The sequence below is a fragment of the Primulina eburnea genome, chromosome 8 (genome assembly GCF_022965805.1).
Source record: "Primulina eburnea isolate SZY01 chromosome 8, ASM2296580v1, whole genome shotgun sequence".
NCBI lineage: Eukaryota > Viridiplantae > Streptophyta > Magnoliopsida > Lamiales > Gesneriaceae > Primulina > Primulina eburnea.
Window position 1 is genome coordinate 844,216 of NC_133108.1, and position 15,963 is coordinate 860,178.

General features: G+C 32.9%; 3 protein-coding genes across 4 annotated transcripts; 2 read left to right on the forward strand and 1 right to left on the reverse strand.

Moving 5' to 3' along the window:
* Positions 1-2,611: 2,611 nt before the first annotated feature.
* LOC140838185 (agamous-like MADS-box protein FUL-L) lies at positions 2,612-6,521 on the forward strand. Its single transcript, XM_073204312.1, has 8 exons — positions 2,612-3,104; positions 4,187-4,262; positions 4,349-4,413; positions 4,940-5,039; positions 5,155-5,196; positions 5,625-5,666; positions 5,776-5,906; positions 6,189-6,521. Exons 1-8 carry the CDS (start codon positions 2,920-2,922, stop codon positions 6,289-6,291), a joined length of 744 nt encoding a protein of 247 aa, XP_073060413.1. The 5' UTR covers positions 2,612-2,919; the 3' UTR covers positions 6,292-6,521.
* Positions 6,522-7,303: 782 nt separating this feature from the next.
* On the forward strand, positions 7,304-10,161 carry LOC140838186 (uncharacterized). The gene is made up of 8 exons (XM_073204313.1): positions 7,304-7,515; positions 8,233-8,386; positions 8,470-8,589; positions 8,707-8,750; positions 9,267-9,392; positions 9,525-9,609; positions 9,709-9,765; positions 9,842-10,161. Exons 1-8 carry the CDS (start codon positions 7,466-7,468, stop codon positions 9,926-9,928), a joined length of 723 nt encoding a protein of 240 aa, XP_073060414.1. The 5' UTR covers positions 7,304-7,465; the 3' UTR covers positions 9,929-10,161.
* Positions 9,842-14,365, reverse strand: LOC140838187 (E3 ubiquitin-protein ligase At3g02290-like). Of its 2 annotated transcripts, XM_073204314.1 has the most exons (6): positions 14,211-14,365; positions 13,736-13,829; positions 13,472-13,626; positions 12,143-12,575; positions 11,628-11,737; positions 9,842-10,687 (listed from the first exon to the last, which is right to left on the reverse strand). In XM_073204314.1, exons 3-6 carry the CDS (start codon positions 13,577-13,579, stop codon positions 10,661-10,663), a joined length of 678 nt encoding a protein of 225 aa, XP_073060415.1. In that variant the 5' UTR covers positions 13,580-13,626; positions 13,736-13,829; positions 14,211-14,365; the 3' UTR covers positions 9,842-10,660. The 2 variants fall into 2 exon arrangements, with proteins under 2 accessions (XP_073060415.1, XP_073060417.1); XM_073204316.1 differs by having other exon boundaries at positions 13,472-13,829.
* Between the last annotated feature and the right edge of the window lie 1,598 nt (positions 14,366-15,963).

Consider the following 15,963-nt stretch of genomic DNA (forward strand, 5'->3'; position numbering starts at 1 on the left):
TCCCACCAGATAGATGTCACATAAATGATATGTCGGAAAATATTAAAGGTAAATTCAAGAAATCAACTTTAGAGTTTAGAAGTTGGACATAGAAAAATTAAATCGAATTATATGTAGAATATTTTGAAATGTTATAATAAACAGACACATACATATGTGTGTGTGTGTATATACATACATGTATATATGTATGTCAAGAATGGGAAAGATCAATCATGTCAAACTCTCATCTGTCATCCACTAAATATATATAGGAGAGGGGCACTCACCAATTTAATAAACTATTCAATTTCACATGTAACTGATATTTCTTAAAAAAATGTTCTCTCCAAATTCAACAATAAAATGTCACCGCTATATTGAAAATTTTGAACCCCACGGATTCAAAGACGAATTTCATACACATTTTCCATTGCTATATAATATATATCCCTTAGGGTTTCTTCCTTTCCCGTTTCCCTATGAAATTGACGATGGTCCCCCCATCTTTATAAGCAAACCCCTAAAACTTTAAAAGTAATTTACGTTATAATGCATGTTTCTATAGAAAATAAATGCACAAGTATCTTAATTTGGACCACTTTTGGAACAAAACAACTGTGGTTAGCAGCTCAAGTTGTACGAAATATAATATATTTCGTTCGCATTAACCTAAGATAAATTTGTTTTATAATAAAAAAAAATTAATTTTATGGGCTCTATCAATTTTCATATATGTATTCAGAAAGAGTGGACCACCATTAATTTGTTATGAATAATTCGAGTAATTGCCTGTTATATAAATTAAAAAGGGGTATTGAGAAATGTTTATTTTCTCCTTAAGCTCTTTCGATTTGAATTTCAAATTAGTCATAAATTGGTTACACTCAGTTATCTCTATCATTACTTTGTCACGATAATTTCTTTCAAATTATACTTTAAAAATATTGACAAAAATTTGTGTGAGACGGTCTCAGGGTCGTATTTGTGAGACGGACTTTTTATTTGGGTCACCTATGAAAAAGTATTACTTTTTATGCTAAAAGTATTACTTTTTATTGTGAATATGAGTAGGGTTGACCCGTCTCATATATTATGATATTCTTGTTTAATTTATATCTTTTCGAGTCAACTTCATAGCTTATAGTACTCCTACGATAAAGAACAGTACCGAGTACATAGGACAGATTGATGAGTTTCAATTCAAATTTAAATTAGAAACCTTCCGTTTTCAAGGTCTGTAAAATATAAAGGTTTGTAACTTAAGAAGGATATGCGATGTATAGAATTAGTTTAATTTCTTTCAAATAAATTAAAGCGTAATCAGGACACAACCCTTGGCATCCAATTCCAACTAATTAAAGGGTTTAATTTGATCAGAAAAATAATATATAATTTTAGGGTAAGTTTAGATTTAGGAAAAAAAAAAGCTTAGATTTTATTTTCTAATTGATTAATATTTTTTTTAAAATATTTTTGGAAAAGAAATTTTCTGTTTCGATAAGTTTAAAAAGATTTTAAATTCAAAAATTCAAAAAACCCACTTTTTTGGTCTTCTTGAATTTGGTTTTTTGAAATCTCTTTAAAATTATAGATTGCTAGCTAGCCCAACATACTTATAATTATTTTTTTAAAGAAAAATTTTCCTTGTTAAAACATCATTTGGAGGATAACTCGAGTTCGTCTCAAGTTCAAATCCAACTGAGGATAAAACTAAATGAGAGTCTTCTCCAAGTGTGTATAGATTATGGTTGCATTCGCATTTATCTGAGAGGACAAACCAAGCTGGGGAAGGTCGTCCTCCCCAGGATTAGTCCGGAAAAAAGCTAGGATACCCTGTTTGCCAAAAAAAAATTCTACCGACCGTCTCCATCCAACGTTCAATTGTTAATCCCCACAAAATTTTTGCATAGTTTTCAAAACCTTTAATGTAGTAATTAAGTGACTAGCAGGAGAACCGATGAGGAGAAGGGAGTAGAATATTAAGTACAAATTAGTTGCCACCATAAGGATAACAGACTGGCAAAGCGTAGATATTGTTTCATGGTGGTTTATTTAGACAATTATAAGCTTTTAAAAGCTTTAAATATTCAATCTATAAAAAGAATACTGGCTACATTTTATACAGAGATTTGGAAGTTGCCCCTTCCCCCTTATCTTATAAATTACAGCGAAAATGAGAGATTAAACATTAATAAAATTAATGGTCATAGGAAGAACGAATACCATAATTTGATTCAAATGATATATGAATTTCTCCATTTCTTGGATTTGTCCCTATATTTAAAAGTTTTGAATATATATATATATATACATATATATATACACACAACCCAAAAACCTAGGTTGGTATAAATTTTTTGTTTTTTTTTGGTCTAAATAATTAGGGTTCAAAGATAGCTGAATAGGGAAGTAAATGAGGGGCCTTATATTTGACATCACATCGTACGAATTGTTCCAAACCTGTGGCTCAAAACCAGACATTAACGACTGCACCAGCCCATGACCAACCGCAACTCGACAACGCAATTCACCCACCCCATCGCCACCACCCCCCCACCCCCACCCCCCAATCCCCCTCTACTTCTTTTACTTTTCCACTTCGCTAATATATGTGTGTGTATACATTCACACACGCAAACAAAGATCAAGAAAGAAAAATAAATAAAGAAAGATCCCTATATGCTTTAAGGAACATCATATGCCCTTGTCTTTGAACCACACCAAAGTAGAAAACACCATGTAATGTCAGGATAAGATCCCCATTCATGTCATCCCTTCATTAGTTTTGGTGTGTGAGATCGAGTCTGATGCTTAAAACAGGACCATTCTGCGCTCAAAAAAAATCTAGGGTTTTGTGTTTCATAACTTCATAGACTTGGCAGCTGCTCAGTTTCTGTCCATATTTTTTGTTTTATATCACTCGGATAAAAGTAAGAGATGGGGAGAGGTAGGGTTCAGTTGAAGAGGATTGAAAACAAGATTAGCAGGCAAGTCACCTTCTCCAAGAGGAGGTCTGGTTTGCTTAAAAAGGCTAATGAGATTTCTGTTCTGTGTGATGCTGAGGTTGCTTTGATTGTTTTCTCCTCCAAAGGAAAGCTGTTTGAGTACTCTACTGATTCCAGGTTTATTTTTCTGCAGATCCCATTTCAAGATGCTTATCTTAACCTCTCTTCATGATTTACACACACAGAAAACAAAAAAGATAAAAGAAAAAACATCGAGAGACATACCAAATCGAATTAAGAGTTATCTGGGTCGTGATCAGATGATTTTCTTTCACAGACAAAATACGATTTTTTTTCACTTACTTCGATTTCATGTACGTCATTGGAAAAGTTTTCAAGTAATCGCATCAGTCCATATATTATCTTGTTTCTTGGTGGGAATGATGTTTTCTGATTTAGTTTATATAAGTCTTAATTAGTTTATTTTGAACACTTTTGCTTTTGTTATCGTCTGCTGTTTTAAAGTTGCTTAGTTTTTTAGAGGCAGGATTAGGAAATCCTGTAATAAATTCGACATAGCCTAAGTGGAAATTAATATTTTAAGGTTTTGATCGATGAAACAGTCTACAGACTGCAAATTATGAGGTCTTTTTAGCAATATGACACATATATGCACTTTGTATGAATCCCAATATTTTGAATTTGGAATTTGGCTGCCCAAAAATTTCAGGCTTTAAATTTTTCTTCGCTTTCTACTTTCTTGGGTTAATAATGAGCTGAGTTTGGTGAATATCAACTGTAAGAATTATGTTAAATTTAATTTATAGGAGATCTATACCTTGATCAGTACTAGGATATTGGCTAGCTCAGCTAGCTTCTGAGCAGTCTACTTAATAGTACCAAGTCTTTGAACTGATGATGTGTTAGATTAATATTTACATATGTGACAGATCAGTCAAGCTGTCACACTTGTACATCTTACGTATGTCTTTCTGTCAATCGTTTATACACTTTAGAAAAAAATAAGATGGTGCTTGTGTAGAAGGATCAAATCGCTCAACGGTCCGTTCCAGAGGTTTGAAAATTCGGACAAATGTGAAAATGGTTTCTTTAACAAACAGGTGCAAACACGTGTAATTATACCTATTATTGACACCGGAACGATTGCTGTGGCAAATACAGCATCAGTTTCTTTTATGGTTACCTAGCTAAGTGTGTGCCATTGTTATTTTAATTTCACTTTGATCTTTATATTTTAGCATGGAAAGAATTATCGAACGATACGAGAGACGCTCCTATGCTGAGAACAAACTTGCGACTGTAAGTCAACCCGAGGTATGCGTACTAAATCTAAAGACAGGTTTATTAATTTCTAGGTGGTGTTTCATCTATTTCTTGATCGTTTTGGTTTCGTTATCAAGGAAAATTGGAGTGCCGATTATCCAAAACTCTTGGCTCGGATAGAAGTTCTGCAAAGAAACATGAGGTACAGATTTAATGTGATCTTAAAATTGGATCGGTACAATGGCAATTTTCTATAGTTATATTGGACATAAATGTGCAGTGACAATGAGTTCTTGATAATTCAGATTCAATATTGAAATGATTAAATGTAAATGCACTTATAATTTATCGATGCCGACCTATTTTTTAGAAAACTTTAAGTTCTTTAAAATGTTCAATATTTAGAATAATGATTATGCAATTCATATTTCTAGACAATTAATTAGCCTTATTTAGAAAGTAGTTCATCGATAGATTTCTAGGAGTATAAACAAATTGATTCAGTACCGAATGTTAAATAGATATTGACCGGAAAAAGTAACATCCAAGCCGGTTCGAACAATGCATTTGGGAATTTCAAATTACTTGTTCATGTATGCTGTAATTTTCTTAAATCTACAAGAAGTATACATATGATCAAAGAACAATAAGTTTAAATTTTGCTGAATTAATTTATAGTTTTTTTTTGTTGAACAAGAATTAATTATTGTTTTATATTGATTTTGTAGCAACTACATGGGTGAAGCTTTAGACCCTCTTAGCTTTAGAGAGCTCCGGAGTTTGGAACAACAGCTTGACAATGCTCTCAAGCGTATACGTACAAAGAAGGTAAGGTACATTTGAATTAAATCGAATCTCGAATTGTGAACAATTATACGAATGATATAAATAATCATTTAACATCATATTAATATTATTTGTTATGTTCGAAATGCGTCCTCAGAACCAGATGATGAACGAGTCCATTTCTCAGCTTCAAAAGAAGGTAACACCAGCTACACTATAATATCTGGTGTTTGATTTCATTTCTAAGCTCGTGTATACTTATATATATGACTTTTGATTAAGTAAATTATAACATTGGGATATATGAGGTGAGATGTCAAGAATGAGCCCCTCAATCATAGATTTTATAAATTTTTCCAAAGATTTATATATATATATATGTATATATATATATATAGGGTGAAATGTGATTGTAGCCAATTGAATAATTTAAATTGATGGTGGTGTATTTTATGTCTGAAAGTAGAAATTTAAAAATGGGGTTCGATTTTATAATTTTTTCGAGAAATAAAACAAAAAAGTAGTGTAGTCTGAAAAGATGTTTTCTTCAAAGATTCTATCTCTACAACTTAGGGTTATTAGATGCTATAAAATCTTCTTATTTTTTCTTTTGGGAATTTATGACAGGAGAGATCTCTGCAAGATCAAAACAACTTACTCAAAAAGAAGGTGAATTTTTTTTTCTTTTTTCTTCAATTTCTTTCATCACGCCTTGATAAAAAAAAAAACAGTTACTTAATTTAATCAAGTACTTGTTCTTATTATGGAAACAAAACAGCTGAAAGAAGAGGGGAAACCTGAAAGGCCAGTAGAGGTGGAAGGGGAACCAGATTCAGCTCTTGCTCTATCTTCAGAACCCTTGATGCCTCCTCGTGAATTGCATATAATTTTGCCTTCTCTCACCATCGGGTACTATATACATCTTTTAAAAAACTGTCACCATCGTTAACATGTTATCCATCATTTCGCAGTCTTAATATCGAAAACGAAAATTGTGCAAACTATAAAACAAAAAATTTAATTCTCCTTTATCGTTGCTTTTTTTTTTAAAAAAAAAATCTATTACATCAATTGTTACCTTCAAGTATATATTTGCCTAGATCATTTATCCAACGTAGTTTTAGCTAGCTTGACCATTTTTTTTTATCAAGTTTGAAGTTTTTAAATAATAGAGTTTTGGGTTTTATGCAGCGGCGAGCCCCGGCAGTGGACAGAAGAAGCAAATCAAATTCAGAATGCAAATTCCAACACCCTTATTCCGCCGTGGCTCCTCCGCCATGTGAACCAACGATAAAGATTTCCGTGGATCACTTTTAATAAATTTTGTTAATTTACTGTGGTAACGAGTTGAATAACTGGCATTCATAATATATATATATATATGTTTGTGGAAACTGTGTACTGTAGAATTAAGCAGTTGCTCTCTTGTTGAGAATTTGCGGCCTGCCTATCTACATTTGGAAGAAAATAATTTTAGTAAATTGTAAAATATTATTATTAATAATATTATTGTTGTTGTTTTTGAACTGCAGCACCACTGAGTAACATGGTGAAACTCGAAGGGCCGACCAGAAAAAGAACAAAAATGTAAAATGGTGGACTGCTTAATAAAATATACCAGCGTCCGAAATACACCGATGTGTGCATGTAATATAAAATATTTAATATTATTTTTTAAGTATAAAATATTAATAAGTTGAAAAAGAAATAACGTTGATTAGAATAATTAAATAAAGTATAAATAGGAAGGAAGTCGGGGGAATAATTTTATAGTGTGAAAAGTTGCAATATAGTAGACTATTCTTTCTTCCCATCTTTCTTATTTTTTGGGCTAATTTTGATAGTTCAAAATTATCAAATGTGGTTTGTATAATGCCATCTCGCAATAAGAAATGTATATACTATTGTTTTCAGGGTTATCTGAGCTCGTATAGTAGTTGACCGTTTGGCCAACGATTATGAGGTTTGATTATCTTACCGACCCCTTTATCATGTCAATCTGTTGCAAAACTCGTCCAATGTTATTATCTAGCTAGTTTAGTTTACAAGCTATTGAGTTAGCACGATGATTTATTCAATATGAGTTCTCGTGTCATTTTTTTTAAAAAAAAAAGAGATGTGTGTATTATTTCAAACGATAAGATTATGGTTGAATTTATAGAACAATTTCAATTTTTTTAAAAAAAAAAACTCAGCCACGTCGTAGCCCGAAGTGAATCCACGATTGTTGAACTAGATGAAAATTATTTCATATAGTATGTAAAGAAAAGGAAGCTTCCACGCTATTTTGAATAACGCCGCCACTGATCGGATGGTTGGTTGGTCTGGTCATTGGTCATGGGTCAATTCTCATTTGTTTCCATTAAATAAATCATCCCCGTCAAATATTCGTTTTTTTAAGGTTAGTCAACATAAAAATTCTGGTAGATAAAGAGATTCAGGCGTAGTAGGTGATCGAGTTCTATTCTATGCGTTTGAGCTACCTGCAGCATACATTCCGAATTCCTCGTATTCCCAGGTTTGTTACCATTTTACAGTTTCAGAAATCGTTCTACGGAGATATTTTCTTTTGATGTTCGCTCGTAAAATTGTGCATCCCGATCCCTTTTGAGGGTTGTGATTCTTGGGTCCTTTTTGTTTTGTGTTTTGATTGAATCGATAGAAAAGACCCAGCACATCTGACGATTAACGGTTTTCGTTCTGATTTAAAGAAAGTTTTGATTTTTATTTCTTGGGCCAGAATTATGTGGCTCGGCTCAGTTTATACTACATACAAGTGTGCCATTTTATACCTCGCGGATGCAGTTCAAAAGGATCGGAAATGCTGATAATTGATTTTGCATTATTTAGCTTCTTTTTAAATTTAAGGTGGAGTTATATTCAGTCAAATATTGTGGAACAATAGATTAGAAAAGTGCAATAGGAAGTAGGAAACAACGGTTGGCATGAACAAATGTGTCCATTGCTAAGTGATTTTTTCAAACAAATATACACTAATCAATGAGGTAGTGAACAAAAAACCATGCTATATCTTTAAGAAACATGAAACTCTATCATGTTATCTGTTAATCAGATGCCAAGCTTAACTAAAACCATGGAACTGAATTCTTTCCCCCTTGCTAGACTAGTACATATGTTGCTAAAGCTTGCTGCCCCTCTCAATATTAAGGTGCTGTGTAAAATCTGCCTTTTTATTATAGTAAGAGTGGTTTGAATGCGTCTCCAAAATTTTCAGATCGATCTCCATGGCCTCAGTTAGTAGCAGCAACAACGGAAAGAAACTTATTAAAATTGATATTAGTGCCGATACTGTGTGCCCATGGTGCTTTGTGGGGAAAAAGAATCTTGACAAAGCTATAGGTCTATCCAATGATAGCTACAATTTTGAGGTACAAATGAGTTGTGTTTTAAATTTCTTTTTGTTGTATGCTTCCTACTTTTTACTCAATCAGTCCTAATTTCTGTGTTGCAGATCAAGTGGCATCCCTTCTTACTTATGCCATCTGCACCCAAGGAAGGCGTCAATAAGAAGGAATTTTACCGCAATAAGTTTGGGTCTCGAGCTGAACAGATCGAAGCTCGGATGTCGGAGGTTCCTTTTGTTTCTAGGCACCCCCTTTATATTATACAGTATAAAGGAGAGGTTTTTTTTGCGTTTCACATTCTGCTCAATGAGTATCACAAAATTCACTTCTTTCTGTTTTGACAGATATTCAAGGGGCTTGGAATGGACTATGACATGTCTGGACTTACGTAAGTTGCTCATAAATCGATGGAGTTAATTTGATGTGTTGATATCCGTTTTAACGGCGCTCCCTTAGCTTCTCTCGTCCAGGGATTGGCGACTTACCCATTCAGTGTTTTTCCTGTGTGCTCATATTCTCGACTAAGTGTGACGCCCACTATAAGTGTTAGCAGAGATGATTTGTATATGATCGAGTCTCTGTCCTTTTTAGAAAAACTATAGTTGATGCTAATCAACCATATAACTCGATTTTTTAATTTGTGCGATAGTCCATCAATATTTCACGTAAAGCCATGAACTTGGATGTCGTAGAAATTTTAAAACCTGAGGAAAAAAAAAATTAAACTCTTGATTTTGGCTTCAAGTATCTGGTCGAATGGGGCTACAGTTTCCGTTGTTTCAGAGTTCAGAATCTAGCCACTTCATCTTGTTTGTCGGTTTTCATTACTCGAGTAGGCAACGCTTTTGAGTAAAAAGGTGGTCTTTTGTACAGAGTTGTTTCTGACAATTTTCTGGATGCACAGGGGAAATTCTTTCGATAGCCATAGGGTACTGTATTTTGCTGGACAACAAGGGCTTGATAAACAACATAAACTCGCAGAGGAACTTGGCAGTGGCTATTTCACACGTGGAAAGTACATTGGCGACAGGTGAGTAGAATTGCTAGTGGTTTTGTTTTGTTAGAATCTCTTTAGAAAATGATATTGTGGGTCTAAATAATCTTTAATCTTTGTTTTATCCTTTGGAAATTAGCATGATTATGTTTTTTTCTTCATCTGCAGGGACTTTCTCGTAGAGTCTGCTAAAAAGGTTGGAGTTGAAGGAGCAGCCGAGTTTCTTGAAGATCCCAACAATGGAATCAAGGAGGTAGTATTTCCGAACGAGAAAACTATCCCATTTTGTTGTGCTCTTTTTTCCACACCGAAGCGTATGCAAAGGACCCATGCAATTTTTTTTTTCTTAAAGGTTAATGAAGATTTGAAACGCTACTCGTCCCATATAAGCGGTGTTCCACATTTTGTTGTGAGTCACGTTTAAGCATATAGTGTTGATTTTGAATGTTAAAAAAAAACGCTAATCTAGTCAATATTCTTGATAGATAAACGGCAAGCACCAGGTGAGTGGCGGCCAACCGCCGGAGGCCTTCCTCAAGCTATTTCAATTGGCTGCAAAGGAAAGCTCCTAGTTTTTTTGAAGGCGAAAACGGGTTCGTCTTGCCGATGGCTGATCTATGCTTTCTGTTAATTAACGAGAATTCAATAATAAAATTTCATGTAGTTATCATTTCGAGTACCTCATCGTAGTGTTTGTCAAGTGTGATTGTCGGGTTCAAATCCGTATGTCGTAATTGTATGTTATGAATAAACTTGGTCGTTTCAAGATAAATATATTGTGCTACAGGTGTGCATCAATTCGATTTGGGCGGTTTCCATTTTGTAGATATCAAAATCTTTTATTTCAGGTTAAATACCATATGTGACATTTCATTTCATATTTAAATGACAAGATCGTGATTCGAGCCAAACTTCAAATTCGAGCATTTAAGAATAATGAAAATAAAGGAAAACACTCCCGCCGATGACCAACTTCGCCCACACCCCATCACGGTTGCATCGCGCATCTCTGTTCTCACAAAACAGATATAGCCGCACGAAACAAGCGTAGCCTCAGAAGTCATTTTTGTTTTAGATTCATTCGACACTTGTTCGTCTTCGTATGAAAGCTTAAGCTAATATCTTGAATAATATAAGAAACGTAAGTGGAAGAACATTCAAATGCAAATAATTGTCAACGTTATGCTCATGAATACAAAGATAACTCTTGTATAAGGTTTATTTACAACAACTTTACCGAGTTTTTTTTCTTTCTTTGATGGTGTTGGTGTCGTTGCATCCACGAGAAGAACTTCTGGGATACTCTACGGCGACTCATCAAATGCCATTACCTAGGAAACCAGAGGAAAATATCCAGAATTAAAACGAAATCTTGATGGTGAGAAGTCGAGCAAAAAGATTTTGCTGTTCAACTTACTAAATACCAGACGTACATAACGTAGCAAAACTCTAGTTAAATGAGACATGCATGATTCAACTTAATGGTAGCTGTATTTTCTCCCTATTGAATTTGATGTACTAGAAATACAGGTGGATATAGCACGCAACACAATGCGATATTTTTACATGATTCGACCATGAATAAGCATTATTCACAACATAATTCTCAGAGTGCTCAAACTATATTAATCATTTTTAATTTAAAATACAATCATTTTGCTTTCATATAGCTGAAATTATCTTCAGATAAATATGGTATGAAACGTCTCCTAAACCTAAGCTGGCTAACAAATCATATGAATGTGCTTGATAATCTGAAAAATATCCATCTAATTTCAGAAAATATTATGAAATTTCAAGCACCAGCGTTAGAAAGGATCTCAAGTTTTTCTCTACTCTGTATTTTCTTCAACACAAGAAATGCACATAGAAAAGTGGAGCAATAGAGTTGAATCATTCTCGAGCGTGAGATATCTCACATCGGATGGATTAAGTCCATGGACGTTGCATATATTGAATTAGATCCAAGTCTCAATCTTAACAAATGGGAACCAGTACGATCCTTTCTACTGGTTAAACAAGATCAGCTGAAGAAATTAAACATGTCCATTCAAGAACACATTTGTTCAATATCAATCAAAAAAGTGAACTAACTCGCTACAGTTTAACAAACTGTGCATAAACTTTGATTAAGAGAACCGATCTTACATCCTTTAAAGTCTATGGTAAAGAGGAAAAATTCAAGGGCTGTGGCGCTGTGCAGAACTAACTCACTAAGCACACAAAGCAGAAAATAGTAACATTAACGACGTGATAATGTTCAGACTTTACCGTGCCACAAACTGGGCAGTTGTCACTTCTTTCCATCCACTCATATATACAGCCAAGATGAAAATGGTGAGAACAACTTGTCATTATCTTTGGGTTCTCTTTTGTATATTCTGCACAAGAGGATGCATAAAAAATAAGAAAAACAAAAACTCACAATAAGACATACGTGAGTTTAACATGTAACATAAAAAACAAACTCAACCCAACATGAGCAAAATATTTTGAGCTCTGCAGAGGAATCCATGATTGTTCAAGTTCCATATTTAAAATCACAACATCGTCACTAATGTTACCTAATCCTAGTACGTTTAAACAAGCAAAATTAAGAATAGGTAAAGACAATTCACATATTGACACCATTCACCGAGTTGGAGCATCCTAAAATTCTACCTCCGGTAATGTTATTTCGTTATTCTTCCTGAGTGATGATGCCACAGTAAATATTTTTCGCAAGACGAACATGATTCTATCAGTAATTGCAGGGAGAAAATGCAAGAAGTAGCTTTACTGCCTACCTTCAAGACATGTTGGACAGACATCTTCATCATCTGAAGTAGTATAAATATGAGCAAATCCACTTGTTGTTTTGCCTGTTGAGAGCTTCAGTGATAATTTTGAATTATAGTCCTTTGATCCATCTTCACATGTAAATTCATTCCATTTATTCTTTTTACTCATGGACTCGGCCTCTTCATCAACTTCACTTGTTCTTAGTGGTTCGGTTTCCTGATCATGCGAATGGCTCGAGCCTTTTTCCCTTCGGGAGACTAGTCCATCACGCTGCAACCGGAAGTATCTTGGATCTGCGTCATATGGTAAAGGTCTTGGAGGAGAACGATAAATATCAGCTAAAGAGTTATCAAGCGATGCCACAGAACTTAAAGAGCCAGTCGCCTGAGTGGATGAAGGTATAGTATGTTCATCTCCTCTATGAAACAGTGAGGCATACTGCATAAGTAAAGTTTTATCAAGATAAGACTAATGACATTTAGTAAATTTCAGTAGCCTATGCAGGAAGTGATTTAGTCAAACAGTCGAAGCTTCATGCAGAATGTTTCCTTTACAGAGAAAGGGGAGACACCTAACCCAATTTCAGAAGCATTGGCAGAGCGTCAGAGGCCTTCATGCTATCTCACTCTTAAAGTTTCTTATGAGCATACATATTTATATCTAGCATATATGTAAAAAATATATATTTCACCACTCTAAATTTTTTAGATCTACCTCCTATGTGTAAGAGTAGTTCGTAGCAAGTTTGTATAACCACGAGATCTAGCTGAAAACTCAATGCCATGTTTGAATTCATTTATGTAGTTTTATTGGACGTGTTGTCCAAAAAACGCGGTTTTTTAAAATCATATTGAGGAATTTAATAAATATTTCGTATTGCTTTCTGAAGGAAATATTTTTCTGCCATAGAAGTCACACCATGTAATAATATGTTGAGCTTTGTACATTTATAATAAATTAATACGATGTTTACTAGATTAAGATATAATATAATACTCGAGTAGTTTTGGGAATGGTGAGAAGTTGAACCAAAAATTATGATTAGATCAAAAAAAAAATTGTGAGCTGTGACGGAAACGTATATTTTGAGAAAATAAGGTGTAAATATGTTGCTTTTATTTCTGGAAAACAAAATCATGGTTTTGAAAATGACACCAAACATGGCCTAAAATTTTGAAGATTAAAAAAACATCTGTAGAATTAGGAAATCATACTGAACAAATGTAATGCATGCCATCACCGGAGATGCTTAGTGTAAGCAACCAGAATTATATAATTGAATAAAGATTTTTACCGTCAAAGAATCTAATTCCAAACATAAAACCATAGCTTACCACAAGTAAGAAGTTCTGAACAAAGCAACGAAGGCATACACAGTTCCTATAAAGAGAGCTGTTTGGATTATGGAAATCATCTCGCAAACAGCAACAAGCAGCGCCCATATCGCCAATCTCAGTTTAATTAAACCCCTCAAAAGGATTTTCCCACAGAACTGAATCAGACCACACAAACCTTAAAAGATCAAGTAGGATGGCACAGAAATAACCTAAAACAATAACTGTAGACCCCCGATCTTGGAAAATATGAATTAGCTTTCTGAACCTGCGAGAGACAAGTACAACCCAAGTGCCACCCTTGCTTTGTTTTTTCGTGCTGGGAAGCCTCAAGCAGCTGAAATAAATATGTTATCACCTGCAAGATCAAAACAAAATAGATATGATCAGTGATCGAAATCAAACCAATAAACGAAGATGGCCCAGATACAAATTATTTGTTAAACACACAAATTTTTATAATCAAGCTGCAGTGAAGTCAACATCAAATCATCAACCCCACACCGACATAAACACAATAGGGTATGAAGAAAGTAAACAAACAGTCATCAAAAGCTCTGAAATTTCCACTTTCTTCAAAATCAAGCAAGGAAGAATCACTAAATTCTCAAATCTCTCATCAACGACTATCCAATCCTAGAAACACCCACAAAAGTTGGACTTGATTTTGCACAAGTCTAAGCTGATTCCACCCGACATGATAAACATAAGACAAAATAAAATTAAAAAATAGAAGTACCCAGCTTATGGAGATAGAGGATTTTGGAACAATATCCGATGTCAAATGATCGTATCTATATATCTGGCTATCTTCTGCAACATTTTTATCTTCTTTTTATTTAGAATTTCCAGGAGGAGACGACGACTTGAAAGAACTTTTTGTCGAATTGAAAAATAATAATATCAAGCCTCAATACACACATATATATATATGTATATATATATATATAAATAGTAATAACTAAAAGCGCGTTAGGGAATGACACGCTTTTTCGTGCTTAATAAATCGATACAATAATTGCTTGTTGTCTGTTGGTAAAATAAAATTTGATTATTGTCACTAAAACATGTAATAATAATACAAGCTTATCATAGCTTTGCCTTCGTGCCCAAACAACGTTATTTTGTTGACTGAATTTTTGAAAATGATTTTTTCAATATTCCCTTTCTAAAGCATGTTCTTTTTTTAAAAAAAAAAATTGGTCAACATATTTTGAATTGTTACATTTTAATTGATATAAGTAACAATAGTGCTTCATAATCATCTCTATCATATTTTGTAAGTGTTTGGGAGAGCTTCTGCTTATTTTAAAGTCATTCTTCAAGATATTTTGAAGTGTGTGCAAAACAAAAGTAGAAAGTTTTTGGAAATAAAATTCTAAAGCTAGAATTTGAATGTTCGGGGAAAAATTGCTTTCAAATTTTATTTTTAGTAAAATAACAATAAAATTTTTAATTTATACAACATTTATCTCTTTAATTATCTAAATTTTGGTAGTTGACAATGATTTATATAATTATTATTACAATTTGAATATTTTGTATCAAAAGTAATTTATTTTTATAACATAAATGTTTGAAGATTTATATAAGATTAATAAAAATACACATGAAATTTTTGTATAAATGCAAAACAGTAAATGATTGTATAAAATATTATTGAAATTTTAAGTGTTCCATTCGAAACATTTAAAATTCGATATATAAATAAAATTTAGTATTTTACAAAATCTCCAAAATATATTTATAAAAAGCAGAAGTAGAAAAAAAAAACATGTCTCTTACTCATAGCTTTTAGTTAAAAATTGCAGAAGTAGTAATAGCTTTTAGTTAAAAATTGCAGAAGTTGAAGCAGAAGATGTCATTCATAGCACTTCTACTCAACTAAAATCTAAGAAATGCTTCCTAAAATACTCTCTTTAGCAGATAGATTTATGATACATGAATTAGTTAAACATATGTTTACAGTAAATTTTCAGAAAATAAAGGCGTTGTATTTGTTTATATGTTGAAGATATGTTATTTTTGGCACTAATATAGAATTAATTTTTTGAGCATATTAAACGATTTTGTATCTTTTAAATTTGAATAATATATTACAACACATTATATTGAGAAAGTAAGCTAAAAGGATCTTAATTAACAATAATTTTTTAATTAGACCCGATAAGCTAATTAAAAGGACATCTGAGCACTTACGTGGGTAAGCAAGTTAAGTTTTATATATATATATATATATATATATATATATATATATATATATATATATATATATATATATATTGGTTTTAATATCCGGTCATTAATATACAACTTGATTAATTATTTTAATTAATAGGCAAACGAAACAATTCTTAGAGTTTCCAATTAATTACTGACTTGTGAGTCATGGCAGAAACGATGTGTGTGACACATAAAATAGAGAATGAAATGTTTTTTTTAGATTGAAGATTTTAAATTTTTGAAATTGAAATGATATGAGAGAAAATTTA